Source organism: Electrona antarctica, assembly GCF_951216825.1.
Source record: "Electrona antarctica genome assembly, chromosome: 4".
Taxonomy (NCBI): Eukaryota; Metazoa; Chordata; class Actinopteri; order Myctophiformes; family Myctophidae; genus Electrona; species Electrona antarctica.
The window spans coordinates 41,275,838-41,301,137 of NC_136809.1; the positions used below are offsets into that span (position 1 = coordinate 41,275,838).

General features: G+C 45.8%; 1 protein-coding gene across 1 annotated transcript in view; it reads left to right on the plus strand.

Annotated features, from left to right (window-relative positions):
• Nucleotides 1-24,630, plus strand: part of LOC306922612 (trinucleotide repeat-containing gene 6C protein-like) — a 64,693-nt gene extending 40,063 nt beyond the window's left edge. Inside the window, exons 5-22 of the mRNA XM_079500333.1 lie at nt 3,772-6,609; nt 8,154-8,375; nt 8,862-9,049; nt 9,323-9,406; nt 9,980-10,037; nt 10,432-10,574; nt 11,501-11,647; nt 13,537-13,674; nt 14,382-14,501; nt 14,896-14,979; nt 16,499-16,781; nt 17,895-18,059; nt 18,555-18,746; nt 19,244-19,393; nt 20,480-20,698; nt 22,392-22,474; nt 23,043-23,182; nt 24,250-24,630. Coding sequence (XP_079356459.1) covers nt 3,772-6,609; nt 8,154-8,375; nt 8,862-9,049; nt 9,323-9,406; nt 9,980-10,037; nt 10,432-10,574; nt 11,501-11,647; nt 13,537-13,674; nt 14,382-14,501; nt 14,896-14,979; nt 16,499-16,781; nt 17,895-18,059; nt 18,555-18,746; nt 19,244-19,393; nt 20,480-20,698; nt 22,392-22,474; nt 23,043-23,182; nt 24,250-24,616 — 5,621 coding nt within the window. The 3' untranslated portion in view covers nt 24,617-24,630. The remainder of the gene's footprint in view (nt 1-3,771; nt 6,610-8,153; nt 8,376-8,861; nt 9,050-9,322; nt 9,407-9,979; nt 10,038-10,431; nt 10,575-11,500; nt 11,648-13,536; nt 13,675-14,381; nt 14,502-14,895; nt 14,980-16,498; nt 16,782-17,894; nt 18,060-18,554; nt 18,747-19,243; nt 19,394-20,479; nt 20,699-22,391; nt 22,475-23,042; nt 23,183-24,249) is intronic.
• Nucleotides 24,631-25,300: the final 670 nt, after the last annotated feature.

Sequence of the window (25,300 nt, forward strand, 5' to 3'; positions counted from 1 at the left end):
GCAGACAGAAGGCAGTGGTGGTTACTAAAGAGACCGACTGTTTGCTCTTTCTCAGTATTACTTTGAGGTACAATTTGGCTGGGTGGCTAGAAGGCGTCAACCAAAACAATGGACCTGAAACTGCGCCAAACCAACTGTGGTGAAATGCAAGCTGCTAAAGAGGCACAAACATGGTTGCAACACCAACTCATATAAGTCTCTCCAAATGATTGTCCACATTATTATGTTTAATCATGCCTTTTGTGCCTTTTTTGAGTGGTGTAAACCACTCCTACAACTGGCTTTGTTAGTTTACGTGTCTGTCTGTTTGTCTGTTTGTACCAAAAAATGTGCATGGTTGCTATGGTCACCCAGTTCACACGGGTGTGATTTCATTACGTCAGACATTACGTCAGACCACAGCTGATCAGTCTATATAAGACCTTACACCACTCAGTTCACACAGGTGTGATTTTCTTTTTTAGTTATGAGAGTCTGGTGGATTTTGGAATTTATCCTTGTATCGTATCATATCGTTTTGCAATGCAAATAGTTGGTATCGAATAATTTTGCAATGGAAATAAGTACTTGTGCGTTCACTGCATTGTATTTATCATTCAATATCACTACACTATCGATAAATGTGTTCAAATACCATGTCCATGTGTTTGTCAGAGAATCACTGTCTACTTATTTATATTCATAATAATAAATATTTCCCTTAAAAGAAACAGTCCCAATATCGCCCATGTATCGTATCGTCAACCATGTATCGTATCGTCAACCATGTATCATATCGTCAACCATGTATCGTATCGTCAACCATGTATCGTATCGTCAACCATGTATCGTATCGTCAACCATGTATCGTATCGTCAACCATGTATCGTATCGTATCGTCAACCATGTATCGTATCGTCAACCATGTATCGTATCGTCAACCATGTATCGTATCGTCAACCATGTATCGTATCACTGTTGCAATGTATCATTACACCCCTAGCTGTTAGCATGCGAGAGCCTAGTGTTGAAATGTTGGTATTTTGACAATAGAGCAGATCTTCCTAATCATTCCCATTGTTTGTCTTGGACATAATGGCCTTCCACCTGACCATAGACACAATAACCCTATACTCTCATGACCAGCTGAATTATAGAAGAAAGCATGGAAGGCCAAGTTACATTTATTTCTCCTTGTTATTTCTGAATTCTACTGCCTTTTGAAAAGATAAGCCTTAGTTTAGGCAGTGGACGGTGGTGTTAAAAAAAGTATAAATGTTTGTGGCGGATTCCTATAGCCTGATTTATTTTACTTGATAGTGTGCCGAATATTGAGCTTGTAGTTCTTCTATTTTCAGCGAGCGACACCGCCTTTAGTTGCAACATAATATACATGAAGCATAATGCTGTCCTCCTCTTAGTAGTTTCATCTGTATGGCTCTGATTACTGTGCGTGCGTGCGTGCGTGTGTGACTGTGTGTGCACACGCACACGTGTGCGCCACTACACTCACACACAGACGACCCTTTATGATAAGACCGCCTGGGGAGGGGAGATAAGTGTGCTGAGGGAAAAATTGCATGTGCAGGCACTCTGTGGTGTGTTGTGCAGTATCTTAAAGCCACACATCTGTCAACGCGCGCGTGTGTGTGTGTGTGTGTGTGTGTGTGTGTGTGTGCGCCTCAAACAAATGGACTTTCCCCCTCATCTGGTGGGATTGTTTTGACCACTGGGTCTTTATCTCTTGATGGATAACTTTTACTGTAGCAATTATGCAAATCACTGCAACCATCTGATGGAATCTAATAGCAGTTTAATAGTAGGTAAAGCAGCCAAATTACCAAACAAAACACAGTAACACACAGCCCAGGCCTAATAATGAACGGTTAGTAAGTGATACTTTTAGCTGGCAGTAGCGTGGCTTTAGTTCACTTTGAACGGAAAGATACTTTGAGTCCTACATAATCTAACTTCCTTCATAATGTGGTGTCTAAAATGGCAGCATTTGAAGTTAATAGGCATGGATTGTATTAAATGGATTATGAAGTATGGATAAGAATGTATAGGGCTTGGCGAAGAGGTTGGATGAACAATATCTTACCATTAAAACTTCTGCTTTTATGGCAAGATTACATTTGTCCTTTTCAAAAGAACTGAACCCTGGCTTGGATAATAACTAGAAAGGGGGGGCTTTACATTTTCTTATCTCCAAGAATGAATGGGTGACTTTCTCCGCTCATGTGCCTGGTTTGGCCTGTGAGATATTCTCAAAATTGCAGGAGCCCTTATTGTTTTTCTGGCCTGTTGAGGGCCTGGCCCAGTGGTTAGGGTGTTTGCATGCTGGATCGATAAAACTGTCTGCTCTGCCCCACTATCATTAATAAGGCATTGATTAGCTGCCTGCCAATGATTGATTACACCCTTAAAGCATTGAATCAGTCTATTATTAGTTCTCCAACTGATATAGGCTGCTTGTGTGCTTTAATGAGATGCTTGTAATTGTGGGGCTGTTGTGTAGGGAATTTATGGGTGTTCACTGGCCTCATTCTGCAGCATGCTTACCAAGTATAAAACCGTTGTAATAATGTGGGGATTTAGTTGAAAACATATTCAGTCATAACTAAATCAGCTGGTCAGGTTAGCAGTAAGGAGATAAACGGTTAATACATTGTAGGTAGTGGATTCAAGAGATGCAAGATTCGAGAGGGTTTATCTTGTCACGTAGCATACAGGTACAATCAGTGAAATGTTGGTGAAAAGCAGAAATGGTCGCAGGATAGCATGCATACATACATGATGCACAACACACTTGCACACAGGGAGAGAAAGGTTTGTGGTTTCTTGTAGCCATCGGGGGAGGTGGAGGAGGAGGAGCAGGTCCATTGGAGCGAAGGGAGTGATGGATGAGGAGCCGTCCCGGTTTCATTCCAATAAATGAGCAGCGTTCCACTTCCCCAGCCAGGGAGCCACGATGGAGATGGATGGGTCTCTCAGTGCAGGCAGGGTGTTGGAGGAGAGAGGAAGAGGAGAAGAGGTGAAGGGGCAGGAGGGGAGGGAGAGAGAGAGAGGGAGAGAGGGAGTCTGGGAGATAAGCAAGGGAGGAATAGGAGGGACCAAACACTAAAGGGTGAGGATGGAAGTGAGGAGAGAAATAATAGAAAAGGGAGGAAGATGAGATATGGGAGGGCAAAGAGCAAATGTGGAAGGGGAGATGGGGAAGTAAAGAGAGAGAGCAGAGAGAAGAAAAGTGGGGTGATGGTGTTTGGGGGTGTAATGAAATGGAGAAAGGACAGTTGGAACGTGAGAGAGGGAGAGGGAGAGGGAGAGAGAGGGGGAGGGGGAGGGGGAGAGGGAGGGAGGGAGGGGATGCAGAGAAGAAAGGCAGAGCTTCATCTAACCGTGTTTTCCGTCTGGCTGGCCGTGCCAGCAGAAGGATATATGGGTCTGCCATAGCTGATGTGACATGCAGCATGCTCGGCTGTGCATTCTGATTATGTGTTGGATTGCGGGAAGCGAGCGAGTGTGACCATCTCTTCCTGCCTAACGTTAGTCTGATAGCCAGAGGTAAACCAACCAAGGAGATGGAATTGGTCCTGGGAGCCGAGGGGGGGGGGGGGACTGTATTACATGGTGTTCCTTAGTGTAATCTCCTTCTCTCGCTCCCTCGTCGTTTTTCTCCTGCTCATCCATCCCTTCATTTCCCTGCCACTCCCTGCCAACTTATTTCCTTCTATTTGGCTTTCTCACCAACTGTCACTCACTGTCTCCCTCCGTCTCCTTCTCCCTCTGCAGACGTGTCCCTCCGGAGTGGCCCCGGGGCCCAGTATGAGACCCCCCACTGGGGAGCCTCTTTGCCCACTGACTCCAGCACCAGCAGCTGGGACCAAGTGATCATCCACAGAAAGGACGCTACGGCTTGGCCCCCCGTTAGCCACATTAGTGACACAAGCCACCCCGCAGCGCCAGAATGCCCCTCAGGCTTGGCTAAGTCCAACCCAGACACTGTCGCTATCACTACCATCAGTTGTAGTAGTAATAGTAGTAGTAGTAGTTGTATGAGTATGGCCACGGGGGCTGCAGGCCAGCAGGCCCACTACACTTCTCTCAAAGCTAACGGCAACATGATGACAGGCCCAGGGATGGTCAACGCCATAGGTGGGAGTAGAGGCTGGAGTGCTGATGGCAAACCAGAGGTTATTAATGGCGGTCGAGCCGGGGGTCCCAATAGCTGGGGCTCTCCCAGCTTCAACTTGAACCTCAACCCCAACGCCAACCCGTCTGCATGGCCGGTGCTCGGCCATGAGTCAGGAGGGGGAGGTGGTGGGGGTGGTATGGGGTCTAATGGACCGTCCAACTCTGCAGCTCTCCAACCAGGCTTGAATGGCAACGGGAGCATGGGAGGAGGCGATCCAGGCAGGGGAGGCTGGGGCGGCATGATGAGCCCTGACGGAAACCATCAGAAGCACCCTTCATCCAACACAAATGTGTCTTTTAGCATGGAGCCTGCAAACCTTAACACTGACGGACCAAACCACAGCAAGAAGCAGCAGCAAGGTCAGGAGCCTATGAGCCCCATCCACGGGCTGCCTGGCTGGGGAGGCCAGTCGCCAACCGAGTCTTCCCAGCTCAACGGGGACCCAACCGGCAGCTCCGTATGGGGAAGTGGAGACACCAAGGTGGCCGATTCCCAGAAGGACTCGGGCTGGGGTTCGACCCCGTCCGGGGGCAACTCGGCCTGGGGCCGCCAAGACAGCGGAGGTGGTGGTGGAGGTGGAGGTGGTGGTGGAGGTGGTGGTGGAGGCTGGGGGGACTGGGGCGGGAAGCCCTCCGGTGGTGGGGATGGGCCTAAAGGCTGGGACTCCGCCGCCGATGCCGGCAACGCTAGTTCAGGCCAGGAGCAGCAACTCAGTGGCTGGGGCCAGCAGGCCAACGTGGCCCCAGCCAGCGAAGGCAGCGGAGACAGCAGCGAGGGTAGAGCGTCCCGCATGAACGGATCCTCCAGCATGGACGTTCCTCCTCCACTGCCCCACCAGGACCTGGACCCCAGGGTGCTGTGTAACTCGGGATGGGGACAGACGCCCGTCCGACAGCACACCGTGTGGGAGATGGAAGAGGTTACTTCTGACTGTGAGAAGAGTGAAAGGATGAGTGAAAGGAAGAGTGAAAGGAAGAGTGAAAGTACCTCTGACAACTGGGGAGGCTCCGGTTCCAGCGGGGGACCTGCGTCCACTAACGGAGGCACTGTCAACCCCAACCTCGGCCCCAGCCAGAGGCCTGGGTCTGGGGGCAAGACCGATGGCAGCTCTGGTGGTTCATCGTCCAGTTGGGGAGCTCCACCACCTCAATCAGTCCAGACAGGATCAGGATGGGGTGACTCCCCACAGCCACACAGCAAGACCCCCAACGGCACCACCAGTGGCTGGGGGGAGCCCATGTCCACCAATGGCCCCAAGAGTGGAGGCCCACAATCCTGGGGATCTGAAGACAAGTCGCCCAATTGGGACGACAGGCCAGCCAAGACCCAGCCAAACAGCTGGGGTGAAGGGCCCAAGAACTCCCCCGGCTGGGGCAATAATAGCAGCGGTGGCTCCAACAGCTCCAGCACAGGAGAATGGGGAGAGCCTGAAGTTAAGAAGAACGGCTCCTCCAGTAGCATGTGGGAAGGTGAGGGAGGGAATGGAGGGAATGGAGGGAATGGAGGCTGGAAGGACAGCCCTAGAGGAGGAAACGGAGGAGGAAATGGCTGGGGAAAGCCTGCCCCTGTTGTGAGCGGTAATGGTAATGGTTGGGGGGAGAGCCGGGAGAGCCGGGGGGAGAGCCGGGAGAGCCGGGGGGAGAGCCGGGAGAGCCGGGAGACCCAACGCACCAATGGCCCAGTGCAGGGAAACTGGGACTCCTCCAAGCCCCAGGAGAGCAGCAGCAGCAGCAGCACGGGCAGTGGAGGAGGTGGCAGCATGGGTTCCTGGGGCGGCCCTGGTTCTGTGAAGCAGAACAGCTCCAACTGGGCCAATGGCAGCAAACAAGACCAGAGCATGGAGTCCACAGGCTGGGAAGAACCCTCCCCTCCCTCCATCCGCAGGAAGATGGAGATTGACGACGGCACATCCACCTGGGGAGAACCAACAACCACTGGGGTTACCAACAAGAAGAATAGTGTCAACATGTGGGACCGCAACGGCACCAACGGTAACCCAGGAAACAACGGCCCACCAGGAAACAACGGTAACCCAGGAAACAACGGCCCACCAGGAAACAACGGTAACCCAGGAAACAACGGCCCACCAGGAAATAACGGCCCACCAGGAAACAACGGCCCACCAGGAAACAACGGCCCACCAGGAAACAACGGCCCACCAGGAAACAACGGCCCACCAGGAAACAACGGCCCACCAGGAAACAGCGGCCCGCTGCCCAATAAAAATGGTGGAATAATTATGGCCAACAACAATCACTCTGTGGGCCCAAGCAACAACAATCACCATCACCCCCACCACATGCAGCACCACCACTCGCACCATGGCCCACCTCCAACGCACTCACAGCACCATGGCAACAATAACGGGTCGCCCAACAGTGCCGCTCCTCACCAGGGTGGTGGACCCCAGAGCAGACCCCCCATTGCCAGCCCAGGTGAGAGAATGATTATTATATAATTTCTTAAGACCTGCACGACTACCTATAGAACATTTACTTGACATTCACTTTTTGGGCGTCTGATCTGTTTTATTCAAAGCTTGTTAAGCTTATGACCCAGTTGTGACAATAAGTTGAAAGAACAAAGGGCATAGACAGAACCACAAGATTGTTTTTGCACTATAAGTGTGTGTGTGTGTGTGTGTGTGTGTGTGTGTGTGTGTGTGTGTGTGTGTGTGTGTGTGTGTGTGTGTGTGTGTGTGTGTGTGTGTGTGTGTGTGTGTGTGTGTGTGTGTGTGTATATATATAATTTATATTATATTTATATATAAAAAAATCACACCTGTGTGAAGTGAGGGGCGCTAATATATTAAAGTCTAACTCATGTCGCTTAGGTGATTAATGATGATGTAAGACAAGATTTTTAGAACAAACATTAAATCTGTATATAGGAGGGGCTGGCGCCCCTCAAACATTACAGTAAAACATTGTCCCAGAGGAAAACTATTTCATGCAAGGATAAATGCATTACAGATTAATCCAGCCATCATTAAACAGATGCCCCCATAAGTATCATGAAGGCTGAAGTTGCACTGCGGTCAGTTTAAACAAGCCACAATGTAGACAAAGCAAAGCCTAAGCTCTCCTCTCTCATCACTTTTAGTTTGCAAATGAGACCAGTGCCCCCTGCTGTTATAAACCTGTCTTGCACGTTGTCTTGACCAGCTCCTTTAGACACACACCACAGTTCCTTTTTCTGTCAACCAAGAAAAATAGAGAAATTAGAGATGGAGTTAGAGGTTGCTGAGTTCAGCTGAGATGGAGCAAAAAAAGTTATTGAGTGAGCTATGGAGAGCAGTGGAGGTCTGGGTGAAGGCCAGCAGCAGTTTAACTGGCATGCACTGGCTGGCATGAGTTACTGCTTTCATCCACCTTCTCCTCCCACTCACACAAACGCGCACATACACCGAGTGCTTGGCAGGTCAGTCTGACCCGGTCTGGGCCAGTCAGTCAAGGGCCTGCTGCTATCAGAGAAGGCTGCTATGAAAGGCCTCTATATATAGAAGGCATGGCAGTGTTTCAACTCACTGGCCTACTGTGAGGCTGTCTCCCCTATTAACATGTCACTACAGCCCAGTGAGAACTTCGAGGCACAGCCAGAGCACTGAGAACTCCAGAGTTCGTGTAGGGATAGCGAGTGTGGCGAGCAGGGCTGCTCCCATGAGAATTGGGGCCGATACTCATCACAAAATGAATAAATGAATAAAGATAGGCTCCTGCCCTATGGGCCTCATGGCTCGGCAAGGCTACTTACTTACTTACCCCTAGTGAAGCATGTAGAGATTTATAACTCTTCTCATTGTTGTACTGTAAATTGCTGATACTGCTGATGAAAGTAGTCATACTACGGTACAAAGGTACCGTAGTATGACTCCTTTCCTAAAGTGTACCTTTATTTTATAAACATGAACACTAAACATTTCCAACTGTCTCTGTCTCTCCTTCTCTCTCGCTGTCGCTCTTCATTATCCCCAACTCAGGTTGGGGAGAACTTCCCAATGCTCAGCCCAAGCCTGAGCCTGCCTGGGGAGAGCCAGCAGCTCCATCGTCTGCAGTGGACAATGGCACGTCGGCATGGGGAAAGTCCACCGGGGGCGTAGGGACATGGGGAGATGGGGGCCATGGGGGCCATGGGGGCCACGAGCCCTCTGGACCCTACGGCAGAGCCAACGGGCCCCCAGGCCCAGCACCTTGCAAGCCAGGTAACACTCCCACAGATATATCTAGGTTCAGTGATGGAGGATGGCAACAATAACATTTTAAGGGGAATGTTTACACATTACATCAAAGGTGATCAACATTACTTGACAAAGACACACCCAATCAGTATTTGTTAAGTAAGTAGACTTGTTTCTTAACAATATACACAGGTAGTTTCTTCAGAATTGTTTCCATCTGTGTTGGTTTTGAAAGTGCGTATTTGTGTGGCGGTTGTTGTTGCAGAGATTAATGCAATTCCATGCATCAGTGGGTCTTTGTTATTGGTGCTGTTATTTGGAAAAGGTTATGTAGGAAGGCATAGAGAGAATGGGGCATGACACATGGCAACAGTGGCACCAAGTGGTCAGTTTGAGAATTACATCATACTCACCAGACGCTTCCATCTTCCTAGCGTTAACCTTTGATCTTATATTTGCACATTCTGTCACTTTGGCTTCTGTAATGGTTTTGCTCCCCCACTCTCCCAGGCCCCAAACTTATGCAAGATAGCTGGGGAGGTGGAGGGGAGGAGATGGGCATGTCAAGCGGCCAATGGGAGTCTGAGGATGGGGACATGTGGAACAGCCCCACCTCCCAGGAGAGCAGCTCCTCCGGCTGTAACTCCTGGAGCAACGGACCCAAGAAGGGTCCAAGCAAGGTCCGAGAACAGTTACAGGTATACTATATTTATGTTGCAGAACCCTTAAGAACCCATTAAGACCTGAGGACGATTCTACGAGTGCCTTCTAAATCAGTAGTTTTAGAACTTTTTCCGTGCCCCAAAATTATATATTTCTGGCTTTTGTCCCAGGGACCCCCAGACGAAAGATTTGTGACACAGATGCTTTCTCGGTTTTAATGGGTTAATAATGCAATTTATAATAATGTAACACCTGTAAAAAAAAAAATACAATGTATAACTTTGATGAAAACCTGTGTGTTCACACAGGTTCAGGGGAAACTAAGCAACAAGGTAGATGAGGTCTGGGTCATGAATCGTCTCATCAAACAGCTCACTGACATGGGATTTCCAGTAAGTTAGACTTTGATTCATTGATTACTTTATTAGCAGTTTAGGCAAAAGAAAGCACAGCAAGGTCAGCTAAGAGGATTTTAAACCCAAGAAAGCCTATGGTTTGTTTCCATTGTGGTCCTTTTGTACTAACATTTAATGACGGACAAATATACAATACTATGCAAGAACTTCAGACTCTCCTTACTGAGTGTGGAGTGAAACTGAAATGTTGCACATATTTATTACAGTTGCTCTGATGCTCTCCCACTTAATGTCCTTTAGACACAGAGGCAATTTTGTGTGATTAATAAGCCTGACGACAATTAATGTTTTCCAAACTGTTGTTTGTGTCATGAGTACATTTTACATAGAACACAAATTACATGGTGACAGTGACGTCATTTTTATTTGATTCCCCTGAGCTTCCGTACGATGAATAAAGGCATCAGCCTGTATGAACGAGTTCATCAATTTGAATAGTTTTCATGCAAAGTGTAAAGTGCAAGAGCATACAAGCCAAGTGGCAAATGCCCTGAAACATGAAGGTGTTAGAAGTCAGCTGACAGTCCCACGTTGTCCATGTGTTCACAGAGAGACCCTGCTGAGGAGGCTCTGAAGAGCAACAACATGAATCTGGACCAGGCCATGAGTAAGTTTCTCCCTGTAGGCCTATGTGCGCACTGTGCACATAGAAACCTTGTACATGTATTACATTATAAAGCTGTTAGTTTTCAAGAAAATATGGAAAGAAGAACCTGTGTTCCAATGGATCCAATGTAGTTATTATTTAGCCAAAAACTCTTGTTAATACTTTTCATTGGTTCCACCCACAAACAAACAATGCATCGACACATACGGTATTGTTTGCTTGTAGACCTGCTATTTTCACAATGCTTTGAAAATCTTGATACATTTATGAAAGTGTTTGCCATGTCATGCCCAAAATAGGGCCAGATTGAAAGTAGTAAAGGATAAAGGTATGTTTAATGTGTCTGTAGATTGTAATGTGTCAATGGCTGCTCCTCCCTCCTTTCACCTCCCAGGCGCCCTGTTGGAGAAGAAGACCGAGCTGGACAAGCGGGGAATGGGCATGTCCGACTACAGCAACGGCCTGAACAAACCCATGGTGTGTCGGCCCTCCGCCCACTCCAAAGACGCCTCCGACCGCAACCCCTTCCTCGACAAGGTATGAGCCTAAACCCGCTTCCTTTGGTATGGTGCCCAGGTGGCGCCTGAGCCCTAAAATGACCAGTGATTAGTTGTTTTTTTGTTTATAATTTTTGTCAAATTATTATGCTTTTATTTTGACATTTTATAGTATCATTAAAACTGGTTGGGGGTCCACTTGCAGTAACCTAACAGGAATCACCACGTCACATGGATGGCAGGTTGGCAATGGATCATAGAATCGGGAATCGGAAAGGTTCCCGGTTAAATCCCAGCACTACCTTCAGTTGTGTCTGAAGTGTTCTTGAGCAAGTCACTGAAAACCAACCTGCTCGAGCAAATGGAACACAGACGCAATTTTACTGGGTCTGGGAATCAAAAGGTCAATAATTCGCCTCCCGGCCGGCTTCCATGTGTCGGAGTGACGCTTAACCCCAAACTGCTCCCCGGGGGCCGTATTAATGGCAGCCATTGCTCCTAATAGTTAGGATGGGTAATGCAGAGGACACATTCTAATAGTTAGGATGGGTAATGCAGAGGACACATTCTAATAGTTAGGATGGGTAATGCAGAGGACACATTCTAATAGTTAGGATGGGTAATGCAGAGGACACATTCTAATAGTTAGGATGGGTAATGCAGAGGACACATTCTAATAGTTAGGATGGGTAATGCAGAGGACACATTCTCCGTGTCCTAATAGTTAGGATGGGTAATGCAGAGGACACATTCTACTGTGGGCCAATGTACTGTAGCGCAATCTTGACCACAATGACCCTCTTTCTTTTGTCCCCAATTTGTCTTCCGCTCTCTCTCTCTCTCTCTCTCTCTCTCTCTCCTTTCTCATTCTGCCTCTGCCTCGCTACTCACCCCACTCTCCTCCTTTCCGCTCTACCAATCTCTCTTTTCTTTCGCCCTCCAAACCCTTCTGTCTCTCTGAACCAGGATGGGGGCATGTCAGATGACGCCTCCCCCTCACCATTTCTGCCTTCCCCCAGCTTGAAGCTCCCCCTAACCAACAACGGCCTGCCTGGGCAGGGAATGGGACAGGGCAACCCGGGGCTGGCCATGCAAAACTTGAACAACAGACAGGTGACTCACGCAGGACACGTAACCTAGCCCTCCACTTGTTTTTGTTGTTTTTTTTAGCAGAAAACACACTTTTCTGTCAGGTTTGTTTCCATCAAGGTCCAACAGAGTCAAATCCTCTGGGTTACGTATTTTCTAAACTCTCCCAAGCTATAACAATTGTACTGTGCAATTCACAGTAGTGTTCTTTATGGCACTGATTAGATTCACTGAAATGGTTAAAATACCACAAATTTACTGTAATAGTTGGCGGCGCTGGTGCAGAGGCCGGCTGACAACTTGAATACGATATTGCATAATCAATGTTACAAAACATCTCATGACCAGCACATAGTACATTATGTACACTACATCATGTACATCTACTGTAGACATTGAATAATCTACAGCTGCAATGAGCGTGGCGATTTGAATGCTGAACGCGTATTCGGTGAATGCAACAACAGACCAGCTGAATGAGTCCACCCACTCTTTCTGACTCACACACATCCACATCCCTTTTTCTGCTATTGCTCACTCAAGTGTTTTTATGCGTGGACGACCTTGCCTGAAGTGACAATTGAAACTGGATAGTTGAGTCTTATCAAATGTCGTCCCGAGAGGCCACCTCGGCCCAGAAAACTCCCAGTGTGTCCTTGGAGCCAAACAAAGGCCCTGGTATTACAGCGACTGAATAGAAGTACCTCTATCCCTCAGTGGAGAATAGGACATTCACAATAACCCCAAGGCCATTTAGGACGGGGACAAAAAGCACAATAATACGTTGGACCTTGTTGGATGGTTTTTGAGTATTGTTTTTTTGTATTGCTGTTACTGTTGTGAAATGACAGGAATGACATTGATCTGAACTACAATGAGTGCTTTTTGCGTGTTTTTACTTTATTCTTTATTGAGTGGGTATATTGGTGTGAACTAAATATTAAAACAATGACTTGACAGCAGGTTGCTTATGTGTCTTAAGATCCAAAATGGAAGCACGCACATCTCCGAAGAAAGTGTGGGTGCTGAACAAAAAACTATACATACAGAATTTAAGAAGGTAGGATGTCCGCACACCGTTCTTAAGCTCCCAGTAGTTTTCTGATGAAGACCCAATAGGGTCGAAACGTTGAATCTATCCTTAATAAACTACTGGGAGCTAAGAACGGTGTGCGGACATCCTACCTTCTTTCTGCTTATGTGTCGACCTCACACCTTGGGCATCATCTGGCTATTTGCTGTATGCAATGTATTGCAGTATGCCTCACATAATAACGTGTACATTTACGCTTGAGACTTTGAAAACTCATGTGTCTTAAGGGGAACTTTAGTGGTGTTTAACGAGAATCATATAGTTCTTATACAGGCCGTTCTTTGTGTTGAGAGCCTGTGGCAAGAAACACTGCCAGCCTATGTAAAACGACACGTTTTGATGACTTTATCGCAAGCTGGCTGTGATTTTCCAGCGCAAGCTCTCAGCAACACGGACGCACGCATTACATCCAAACTTCACCTGTCCTCCTCAAAGCAGAACGATAGGATTTATGTTAACTCTTTCACTGCCAAGAGTAAATGATTATTTAATTCACCCAGTGCCAGCGATCCTTACCTTTTAAGTAGTCATAGATTATTTATGTCCACTACGATCAATCCCCAACCGAGTCAAACAGCCGTGCCATTTCTTTGTTATTCTCCATTGAAAATCCCATAATGGTGGACCAAGAAGAGGAATGATACAGAGCGGAGATAATCGCATGAGAAAAATTCCTAGACCCTAAACTTCACAAAAACTACACCTAACCCTAACCTTAACCCGGCCTAATCTCACAGAAAATGCCTAAGCCTAACCTGTGTGTGTGTGTGTGTGTGTGTGTGTGTGTGTGTGTGTGTGTGTGTGTGTGTGTGTTGTGTAGATGCAGAGTGGAATGTTTGGCAGTAGCGGGGCAGCACAAGCCCGGGCCATGCAGCAGCAGCCTCCTCAGCCATCAGTGCCACCTCTCAGCTCCCAGCCTAGTCTACGCTCTCAAGTGCCTCAGTTTCTCTCCCCTCAGGTAGACACACACACACACACACACACACACACACACACACACACACACACACACGCACACGCTCTCACACTCTCACACTCACTCACTCACTCACACTCTCTCTCATACTCTCTCTCATACTGTAGTTTGCACACCCAAGCTTGCTTCAGAGTCTCTCTAGTCTTAGTCTTAGCAATTAGAACTGCAGACTCACTCCCAATCTTCCACCGTGACCTCTTCAGACTCGACCTTGGCCGGCAGGAATTGCCGTAGCACTTGCCCTAGCCTCGACGACATTGCAGGCTTATGCAAAGGCTACAATGTAATATAGATATGTAGACAGACGCCATGACCTGGCATCCTATAGTGTATAGTTTCAATGTACAGATTATTGTTTTATTTTTTGCCCTTATTCTACTAATAGGTTATTGGTTTACCTATGATCATTGATTACTATTTCTATGCATTTGATGTATTACCTTGTGTTGTCACAAGGCCTAAAATAATGCATGTGTGAGTGGCTGTCCATGGGGGGGGGGGGGGGGGGGTATTGTACAATTTCTTTTCTCATTTCACACACTGTAAAGGGCGAATCACCATGGCTTTTCTCTGCCAGCAGAAGCATGGTTATTTAGAAGCTAGACTATGTGTTGTGAGCTATTTTCTTTTTTAAGTATAAATTAAGCATTACTGATGGACTGTCCTCTTCATGTTTGCCACCCTTCTAGGTTCAAGCACAGCTCTTGCAGTTTGCAGCAAAAAACATTGGTCTGAACCCTGCACTTTTAACCTCACCAATAAACCCTCAACAAATGACCCTGTTGTACCAACTTCAGCAGCTGCAAATGGTACGTCGGAAGCCTGCTGTTCACTCTCATTCTCAGTATCAGAACATTTACTTTTGAGCCTAAATCATAGTTTGGAAAATAACAGACTTTCCTCGAACAACATCATCTTGCAACAAAGGCATTGAGCAGAAATAATGTTCCTGATTTAATTTTGAAGGACCCTGCCCTTGATCCAAGCTGAAAATTAAATCAACCTTCACGGAGACGCATAATGTGGGATTAGACCCTTTTCTTTATTTAGTTTTTAGATATAAATGATATGAGAGTAAAACTGAGTTCAGCAACATAAGTGTTTTTAGACAAATATTGACTGTATATTTGATCAAACCTTGATTTATTTTCTCGAAACTTGTACTGATGCAATAATAGAATGAATCATCTTTTGTCTTCTCAGGCGTACCAGCGTTTACAAATCCAACAACAGATGATGCAGGCTCAGCGCAATGTTTCCGGTCCCATCAGACAACAAGAGCAGCAAGTGAGTGCATTCTCTCACGCTAGCGAGGAAGCACACACACGCGCGCAGTCACGCACGCACACACGCACACACAGGCGACTACTGCCGCACACAATCTTAATGGTGGTACAGTTTTAGATACCAGATCATTGGTTCCCAAACGTGTTCATGTCAAGGACCCCCAAATTGACACTAATTAGCCGGCGGACCCTCATTTGACACTTATGCCAGGGACCCTCATAAGAGAAGATTTTTACGGCTCTAGCAGAGATTCTCAACCTGTTTAATTTCAACGTAGACTAATGCAGTTTGACATGCATTAGTCTACGGACCCCCTTTTAATGGCATTTCTATCTCTGGGACCCCCAATTTATATTGTAAAATCAATGTTAATTTAACTCAGAGTGTACAAATGGAACCAAATGAACACGTTATGAGTTACAGACCCATAAGGGTCCATTTGATTCCAAACTATCATTTAGCTGGGGACCCCCTGGAACTGCATCAAGGACCCCTGGGGGTCCCCGGACCCCACTTTGGGAACCACTGCCGTAGATTACAACAAAACAAAACCACACATACCTCACACATGTGACATGCATTGCTAAAGTGATGTTGCACATGATATGCTTGCGTGCAAAATACTTCATATAGGAACTTGTGGTTCTGTTGGGAATTGACAAACTCTCTTCTCCTTTTTCATGAATTTGCAGTCCACACACTTATGTACATGTAAGTGGAGCTTCAGTGGAATGTATTCACTGTCATATAAAGTGATAATAGGTGTTTATCTCCATCATATCTTTCATATCACAGTAACTTTATTTGCAATTTAGGCATTATAGCAGATGCTCTTAATCCAGAGCGACATGGTAATACATCAAATACATAGAAATAGTCATCAAGGATCATAAGCACAAACATCCGTCTAACAGTAGAATATCTGTACACTGAAACTATGAGTATACACTATAGAGTGCTATGTCTACATAACATTCTATCTAATGCTATCTATGCTATTAATGTGTGACCAACTAGTCACCACCACCCAGGGCAAGGAAGGACACGACACAGGGCAGCTTTCTTGTGTTTGTAGCTTTATTCCTCCAAGTCGGGGGAATAACAATTTGAAAGCATCACAATATTACTTTACACAGGAAAGCAGATAGCTCTCCACTGTCCGGACACTCGGTCAGAGGCTCTCTCTTGAGTGTTTGTGGACATGGCTGATTTATCCTGTTCTGCCTTGATTAAGTCCATGCAAACAGGTGCGCAGCCACACCCAGTTCTGAGTCCAGTTATAGTTTGACTCAGGCCAGGTGTGACTGCTTAAATCAGTCATCCTCCGTCTCACATTAGTGTTTTAGTGATTTCACTCTTTAATGAGGTCTCTGCTGTCTTGATTTTGTGAAGCGAGTATTTGGCACCTGCAACGCTGCGTTTTGCTTAGAAATGAACGAAAACCCTCTGAATCCACCATGTTCCTCTGCCGACACCACGTCCTCTCTGACGCCGGGCCCGCCCGCCTGTTTTCCTCCAGGTCGCACGTACAATCACCAACATGCAGCAGCAGATCCAGCAGCACCAACGGCAGCTGTACCAGGCGCTGCTGATGAAGCAACAGCAGCAGCCTCCCTCTCACTCCTCGTCCTCCTCGTCCTCCTCCTCCGGCCTGCACCCCCCTGGTGGCCCCGCCGGCGGCCCCGGTAAATCAGCCCTGGACCCTTTCCCAGGCCCACATCAGGCCCCGGGCCTCTCCGACACACTGCACACCAAAGAGCCGCCATCTTCGCCCCACAACAGCTACAGCACCTATCCTCTCTGTGAGTCTGCCATCCATGGATGGGAGAACGGCATGGAGATAAATACGTTCAAATTACAGTTGGGTGCCACCGATATTGTCCCTTATCATTTGACCCATTTAGGCCTGACCTAAAAATTTTAAAAAATCCTTCTAAATCCTCTGAAATAAATATTTTCACGATTTTTCAAAAATAGCAGACCTACAAGCTCATAGCGCGCCACTCGGTGGCGCTCTATGAGCTTGTAGATCTGCTATTTTTCAATAGCTAAATTATAACATAGTTTAAAACACCAAAAGGGGTTCCCGCCCAAAATGGGTTAACTGTCCTTTTGCGCAGATCACGCAAACCTCAGCAAAAAGAAAAGGACAATATCGATGGCCTCCAACTGTAGGTTTTTTTTGCCCTCAGACCTCTGTTCTGTAGTTCGAAAACACAAAGACCTGTTTGGTCATGCCGGTAGATGGCCGTATACGGTATAGTGCGTCAACCGCATAATCACAAGACCAGTGTTACATGTCGTTCCTCCTCTACTCTCAGCATTCTCTATCTCTCTCTCTCTCTCTCTCGACACTGTCCCATCCATACAAAGCAGAACAACTACCTAAATGTAAAACTACCTAGTAATCTTAACCACTTGAACCCCAGCATTCATATTCTGGGGGGGGGGGGGGGGGGGGGAAGTGTACCGGGTACATTTAACACGTTGACTGCGGAGAATTGAAATCGTAAAATAACCCTCACTGCTGAGTATTTCACTAACCTTTGAAGAATCACCCTGGCGCTAATGTAGGTCCGTTTCACAAAGTTCCGCCTAAATATATTCCAGTCACGTGATCCAAACGCGTGAAGTGTCCTACTGTGTCCGCTGGAAACCATGTATCTTTTTAAAGGGATCAAAAACTGCGAATTAAACAATGAAAACAAAAGACGGGAATGTCGTGATCCGCATGGAAAGATCTCTTTATCAATGAAGTCAGGAATGTCGTGATCCGCATGGAAAGATCTCTTTATCAATGAAGTCAGGAATGTCGTGATCCGCATGGAAAGATCTCTTTATCAATGAAGTCAGGAATGTCGTGATCCGCAGTCAAACTGTTGGTAACACCCATCTGTGTTCTCTCTCCCCTACAGCTGGACTGAATCCAAACATGAATGTAAACTGCATGGAGGTGGGAGGTATGTCCATGAAGGAGCCCCCGCAGCCCCAGTCCCGTCTGTCTCAGTGGACACACCCCAACTCCATGGACAACCTCTCTGGCAACTCCTCACACATGGATAACAACCTCAATAAGCATGGTAAACGATGCACAGAATAACAAGAAACCGCTCGCACACACCGAGGGCTCCAATGTGACAGATGCACCAAAAATTGACTGTGACGTTTCGAGCACAACGTTTCTTCAGACATGCACAGTGCACAGCTTTGGGATATTCTACCCATCGCATGCCTTTGCTACACAGTATTTGAAATGATGCATAGTTGAGAGTAGTTCATCCAAAACGTGACTTATTTTTGATCAATTACACAACCCCATGAAGCCTTGAATTCATGGAGATTTTTGTTTTCCTTGCATTCCTGAGCCAATCATTTGATGTGTTCAGTTTAGGTATACGACAAAAATAAAAAGGTATTTCAAGGCTTAGTGGTGTTTGTAATTGATAGGAAATAAGTCATAACTACTCCTTCAACCACTTAAACCCTATATCCTTAGTTCATCATGCTGCCCCAGTGCCCCTTCCTTTTTTCCCCTCTAAAAAAAAGTGTCTTCTCTTCCCGTTTGGTTCTCTCAGGTGCCATATCTGCTGCCTCTAATATGCCCCCCAATGGAAAACCCCCCCAGCTGGAGGACTCTTACAGTCCCTACAATCTGATGTCTAGCTCGGAGTCCCCCAGCAGTCCCCTGGTGCCCCCAGACAGCTGGGGCCAAGGCAAGAGTCCCAATGAGAAGATCTCTAATGGGACCAACATCAACTGGCCCCCAGGTGAGGACAGTGTCCGTGGAAGAGTGGTAGTTCTTTTTTTTGGTAACTTAAAATGTTATCATTTTTCAAGTAGAAGATCCAATAAACAAAATGACAATTACACAAAAAGCACATAAAAAATAAATGTAAAGTAAAGACAAACTTTCTAGTGACTTAGGAGCTCCAAATTGACCTCTTACAAACATGCAAACCCTTTTCATAATCCTGAAAGGTTCCTCAGTTTCATGTAATGAGAAGAATCATGAATACAAAACTAATGTTGAAAAGACAGGTGTTCAGGAGTTTATTAGAAAGCAATGCACAGCATATGATAAATAAGTACAAGTCTGCTTGAGATTATGTTATGTAACTAAAGTGTTCCTTTAGTTTAGAATATACCCTAATATGCATAGTGACATTTTAGTCACGTGTAATGAAATAATTGTGTTAAATGTCTCTTTTTTCTCTTTCGTAATTGAATAACCTGCTGGTCTTTTCTTTTCCTTTTCTCGCCCCAGAATTCTGCCCAGGTGTTCCATGGAAAGGCCTTCAGAATATCGACCCTGAGAATGATCCCAACATGACCCCTGGCAGTGTCCCCAGCGGGCCCACCATCAACACCAACATCCACGATGTCAACCGATACCTGATGAGGGACAGGAGTGGAGGTACGAACAGAGGCATAATTGGTCAAAGAAACACAGCCACAAATGTTCAGTCTTCTTAACACATTCCCCGCTTTTGACGTAGATCTGAGTCATTTCAAATTCTGCGGTTGTCCGCCATTGGCGTAGATCTATGCCAAATTGTCCCTTTATAGTGATTATGATAGCTTGCGTCGTAATGCTACTTACATTAGCATTGGGTTGCTAGGTGACGAAACCGCCCATCTTGTTCGCCGCGCGCATCCACTCGCTGTTTATCCTGTCCTTTATCTCGGATTCCTTTCCCAGATTGCGTCTCTGGTCAAAACAAGCTTTATTCGACGGCATATAGCCAGGGGGTCCCCAGGCAAATGAGAAGTCGTTTAACTGTAATTCAATTCAATTTTGAGATATTATAAATTACTAGAGCGGTGCCCGTGGGGCCTCTACAGTTGTGCCCGTTGGGCAGGGGCCCGATCTTCTGGCGTGAGTGTGGAAATACTGTATAGTGGCCCTCTCCAACATCAAAGTTGCCCATCATTGAACTAACTAACTACGCCTTTTGTTAACGACCCAAAGGCACAGGTCCTACCATCTGTGAACCTATAGTAACCATTAAGGAAGGAAGTTCCTTTACTGTATGTGACAGACTGTGTGCACACAAGTGATATCTGATTGCGAAAGTGAAACGCTTCCTTTTTCCTCTCTCTCTCGCTCTCTGACTTTATTTCCACACTAGTATTTCCTCACACATTGATTTAGTTACACATTTTACATTACACATTGTGGGCTTGTAGATCGGCTATTTTCAAATGTCCGGAATGTATATAGGGCTAAAGTGGGTAATGTATGTTTTGTAATAATAATCAAAATCTATAAAGTAAGTAAGTTTTCAAATAATTGTAGTGGAAAAGTACAATATTTGCCTCTGAGATGTAGTGGAGCACGAGTATGAAGTACCGGTATTGGAAATTGGACAAACTTTAATAAAGTAAAAGTACCTCAAAATGTACAGTACTTAAGTAAAAAATGTACTTAGTTAACTTCTCCAACACAGCTCCAAAGTGCTTTCAGTAGTAACTTGCATCTCACACTCCCTCTATGTTGCAGGTAAAATGTCCGACATGAAGTCTACCTGGTCTTCTGGGCCCATCTCCCATAACCAGGCGTCTCTGTCCCACGAGCTGTGGAAGGTTCCTCAGGGGCCTCGCAGCGGCGCGGCACCCTCCCGCCCCCCGCCAGGCCTCAGCAACCCAAAGCCCTCAGGGTCCACGTGGGGAGGCAACTCCCTGGGCCTGGCACAAGGCTGGAGCAGCGCCTACACCGCCGGTAGGTCATCTTACACTACAGTACCGTGGCAAAGCAGCAGTTTCACTCAAATACAAAAAGGGTCCGTCTGTCTTGCCATAGTTCATAATTATAATTAATAATAATTATAAGCATTCTTCTGACGCTATGACTTACCAAAAGCTTTTTTATTTTGCAAACTGCAAAGTTCCTTGCGAGGAACCAGAACTAGAACAAGTTGTTTATTAATCAAATCTGTCTTATGTTATGTACCGCTACTTACCACCACAACTAGACCCAACTAATATCATCTTTTTTGTTTAAGACAAAGAACAATTCTTTAACAAAACATGAATCTCTGTTCCTGGAACCCTTTTTTCTATCAAGGTAGAAAAAGCAAGAGCAGTATACTGTATAGTGTATACCAGTGGTTTCCAAACTTTTTAGCCTGTGACCCAAAACAGAAATGAAGACATTCTCCTGGGACCCAAACTAGTCAAAATAGCAGATCCACAAGCTCACAACGCGTCGCTTCGCACTGCATTGTGAACTTTTAGATTGGCAATTTTCACTACTCCTTTTCTTCTAATTTACGAACTTTCTTAGATTTTTATTTTATTTATTCATGAAGTTACTGAAAAACAATCATTGAATTTCGGTTTAATTCATGAAAAGTTTAGCTTTTTTGGGGAATGTTTTTTGAAAATGTTTTGAAATAACGGTAATTAAAAAACACATTTAGGAAACAAAAAATAAGTGTATACTGGTATATACCGGTGTTTACTGTATATGAGCTGTTAGTGTATGAAAGAAAAAGCGCAAAAAACTGACACTCCCCCTCAGCAGCGCAGAAGTGATTGAAGATGCTGATTAGGTGTGGTTGTTGAGGTCACCGCACTTGAACTTCCTACTCTTGTGTAGGATCACACCCTGCCAAAATAGGCCGTTCTGTTGTCAAACTGCCATCTTGAGGTTTTTGAGGTGGAAGCTGTGACTTCGGTTTGACACATTGGCGTCCAAATTAGGTCACACTACTATGTAAACAAAACTACAGGTGCCCAGAAGCCAAACGATTGCATGCAACAAAGTCAAAGTCATGACTAAAACTAAATATATTGACAATTTCGTCAACAGATGAAAAGTGAGGGACTAGTGGGGAAGTGATCCAGTATAACTAAGACAGGTCATTTTATGTTTGGTTGCGCTTGGGTGTTGCGCTCTGAAAATAGCAGATGTCACTATTTTCAGCATGCAATGTCACCAATCATCAGGCTTTACGATGCCATCAAGCCTCCCAAAATACATTTTTGTAGACAAAATCAACTGTAGATTTAGTCAACTAAAATCTTATGATATTTAGTCGACTAAAAACTAGACTAACACTAAAACATTTCAGATGACTACAATATGACTAAAACTAAATTAAATGTTATTCAAGACTAAATCAAAATTTGCTGTCAAAATCTAACACTGGTGCAACAGAACATAATTAGTGGCCAGCAGTGACAATTATGTCCTTTATGTCCTATACTGTAACAAGAGGTAGATTGAGCATCTGACATTTATTTATTTGTGTTTTCAGAACTCATTCAATGGCATATTAGACCATGCATCTACCCATCTTGATTGATGAATGTTCTTTTCCCCCTCATCACTCTCACTCTCTGTCAAACACACACACACACACACACACACACACACACACACACACACACACACACACACACACCCACAGCGCACACAGAGGCCACCACCTGGAGTACAGACAGCTCCAACAGAACCAGCACCTGTGTGGTATTGAGGAACCTCACCCCTCAGGTTGGTAATCTCTCACTCATGTTGTAGGGCCCGACAAGCTTAGTGCTTCTCCCAACTAGCCCTTTTTCGGATACTCGGACAAGCATGTAAAACGTTGCACGGCGCTTAGTGAAAATGTACCTCACTTTTCATGTTATGTGTCCAATATCCAGAACTGAACTGAACTGAACTGTGCTCCATTTGCATGTGCCACATTGCTAATCCAAGGTTTTTGTAGCTCTACCCCAAAGTCCTTTGGGGTAGAGGTGAGAAATCATGCAGTAACATTGTAGCAAGTTAAAAGTGAGATTTCTGAGAATCTCAATCTCTCAAAAAACACAACCTCTGTGTACCTACATAGAGAAATGCAGTCAAAATGACAGTCTGTAAATTGAGCAACTGTGAGATTAACACGTGTGTGTGTGTGTGTGTGTGTGTGTGTGTGTGTGTGTGTGTGTGTGTGTGTGTGTGTGTGTGTGTGTGTGTGTGTGTGTGTGTGTGTGTGTGTGTGTGTGTGTGTGTGTGTGTGTGTGTGTGTGTGTGTGTGTGTGTGTGTGTGTGTGTGTGTGTGTGTGTGTGTGCGCTCCAGATTGATGGTTCAACTCTGCGGACCCTGTGCATGCAGCACGGCCCCCTGATCACATTCCACCTCAACCTGACCCAGGGCAATGCCGTGGTGCGATACAGCTCCAAGGATGAGGCTGCCAAGGCACAGAAGTCCCTGCACATGTAAGATACACATTGACTAGTGTGTTTGTGTGCATGTGGGAGGTGTTCTTAAAGACGTAGTGAAATGGCAATTTCGGTCATTTTAGTTTGACGTTTAACCAGACAGTGGCCTTGTGGTTAGAGTGTCCGCCCTGAAACTGGGAGGTCGGGGTTCGATCCCAAAGACATACCAAAGACTGTAAAAATGGGACCCAGTGCCTCCCTGCTTGGCACTCAGCATCAATGGGTTGGATTGGGGGGTCAAATCAACTAATCAAATGATTCCCGAGCGCGGCGCGGCTGCAGCTCACCGCTCCTTGGCTGCGGCTCACCGCTCCAAGAGATGGGTCAAATGCGGAGAACAAATTTCACTGCGGTAACGTGTGTGACAAATCGTACGACTTTGACTTTGACTGTCTGAAATGGAAGCCTGTTAGTTTCTGAACCAATCAGAGTGTTGCAACCCTTCAGGCTATGGGACACTTTTGTTTACAAGTGAGAGACAGACGGCCAGCAAAGCATGTTTGCTACTACGTGGCTTATTTATAACCTATAATGTTTTCAGATGCATATTTTAGCGTGCTGATGAAGTTTAAAATGAGTAATGTCATCTTGAATGAGATTAATAACGGAGTAGTTGTGTAATAAAAATCAGCTGTGTTTGGAGGAACATGCAGCAATGGGAATGAAACGGGAGAATTAAATCAAGATTCTTCAGGCCGCGTTACGCATCACACGGCACATTTTCATTCAAAGGATGTCATTAAAATTGGCTTGATATACACACACATTTTCCCATTGTTTTGGCATCTATTGTTAGGTATGGTATGCTGACCACGGATATGCTCTAAAAGAGTGAAAAACTTATTTTTGGTTTCACTACGTCTTTAATTCCATTCCATGTGGATGAGAGGTTTTATTTATGTTTATGCTTTCTGGACGTGTGTAGGTGAGTGGCTGGGACACTCGCTGTATTTCACTACTGTTGTATTTTGATGCAAAGAGTTTGTACAAAAACTGTAGCACTCTATTGTACAAAATTCAGTAGACCGTTAACCTGTGAATGCTAACGATGCCCGTCCCCTCAGGTGCGTGCTTGGGAACACCACCATCTTGGCGGAGTTTGCCGGCGAGGAGGAGGTGAACCGCTTCTTTGCACAAGGCCAGTCACTAGGAGGCTCCACCTCTAGTTGGCAGGCCAACCCGGGACCCAATCAAACCCGGATGGGTGGGGGCGGGACCACGCAGTCTCACCCCATTGGCCACCAGTGGAGCAGCGGCGGCGGCACGGGAGGATCCAAGTCCGGCGGCGGGGGCGACCTGCTGTGGGGCGGCGTGCCCCAGTACCAGAGTCTCTGGGGGCCGCCCGGGGGAGACGACGCTCGCGTGATCGGGAGCCCGACTTCCATCAACACCCTGCTGCCTGGAGACCTGCTGAGTGGGGAGTCCATGTGAGGATGATGCCGATAACGATTACGACCCCACTAACCAACCAACCTACCAACCAACCACCACTGTGTCTCACTGCGTCTCACTGCTTGAGTCACTGATGGTAAAGAAACATGTAAAAGATAAAAACGAACAGGAGCAAAAACCCAAGCAAATCATGTGGCGATAATCAGTATCAAGTTAAAACTGTTTTTGAACTGTGAATCATGAATCAGAAGACTGGGGTCCAACACACCACAAGATTTCAGACTCCAGTCCCTCTCTTTGTTATCCTTTTTTTCTTTTTTTCGGTTTACATTTTTCAAAGAAGAAGAGAAAAAAAGGAATTTGTTTTTGTTCTTGAAAAAGGCGAATGAAACTAAGAAAAGACAACACACAGATGAACCTTCAATTCTTTCTTTTTTTTCTTGATTTGTTCCATAACTATTACATCACATTCTGTGTGAAGTGTTGTTTTTTTTAGGAGAAGCAATCAAAGCTGCCATTTGAAACTTTCCTTTACCCTCCAAAAAAAAACACACACAAAACAAATCTCCCAAAATTAAGACTTAAAACTACCATTCCCAGCATGTCCATGGCCAATGATGTGGTTCAAAGACTTTTTACTAGTTATGTTCATGTTAGTGTCTCAGCACTAATATTAGCCTTAAGTGCTCTCTGGCCCAGGTCCTTCCCAAGCCGCCTTTTTTG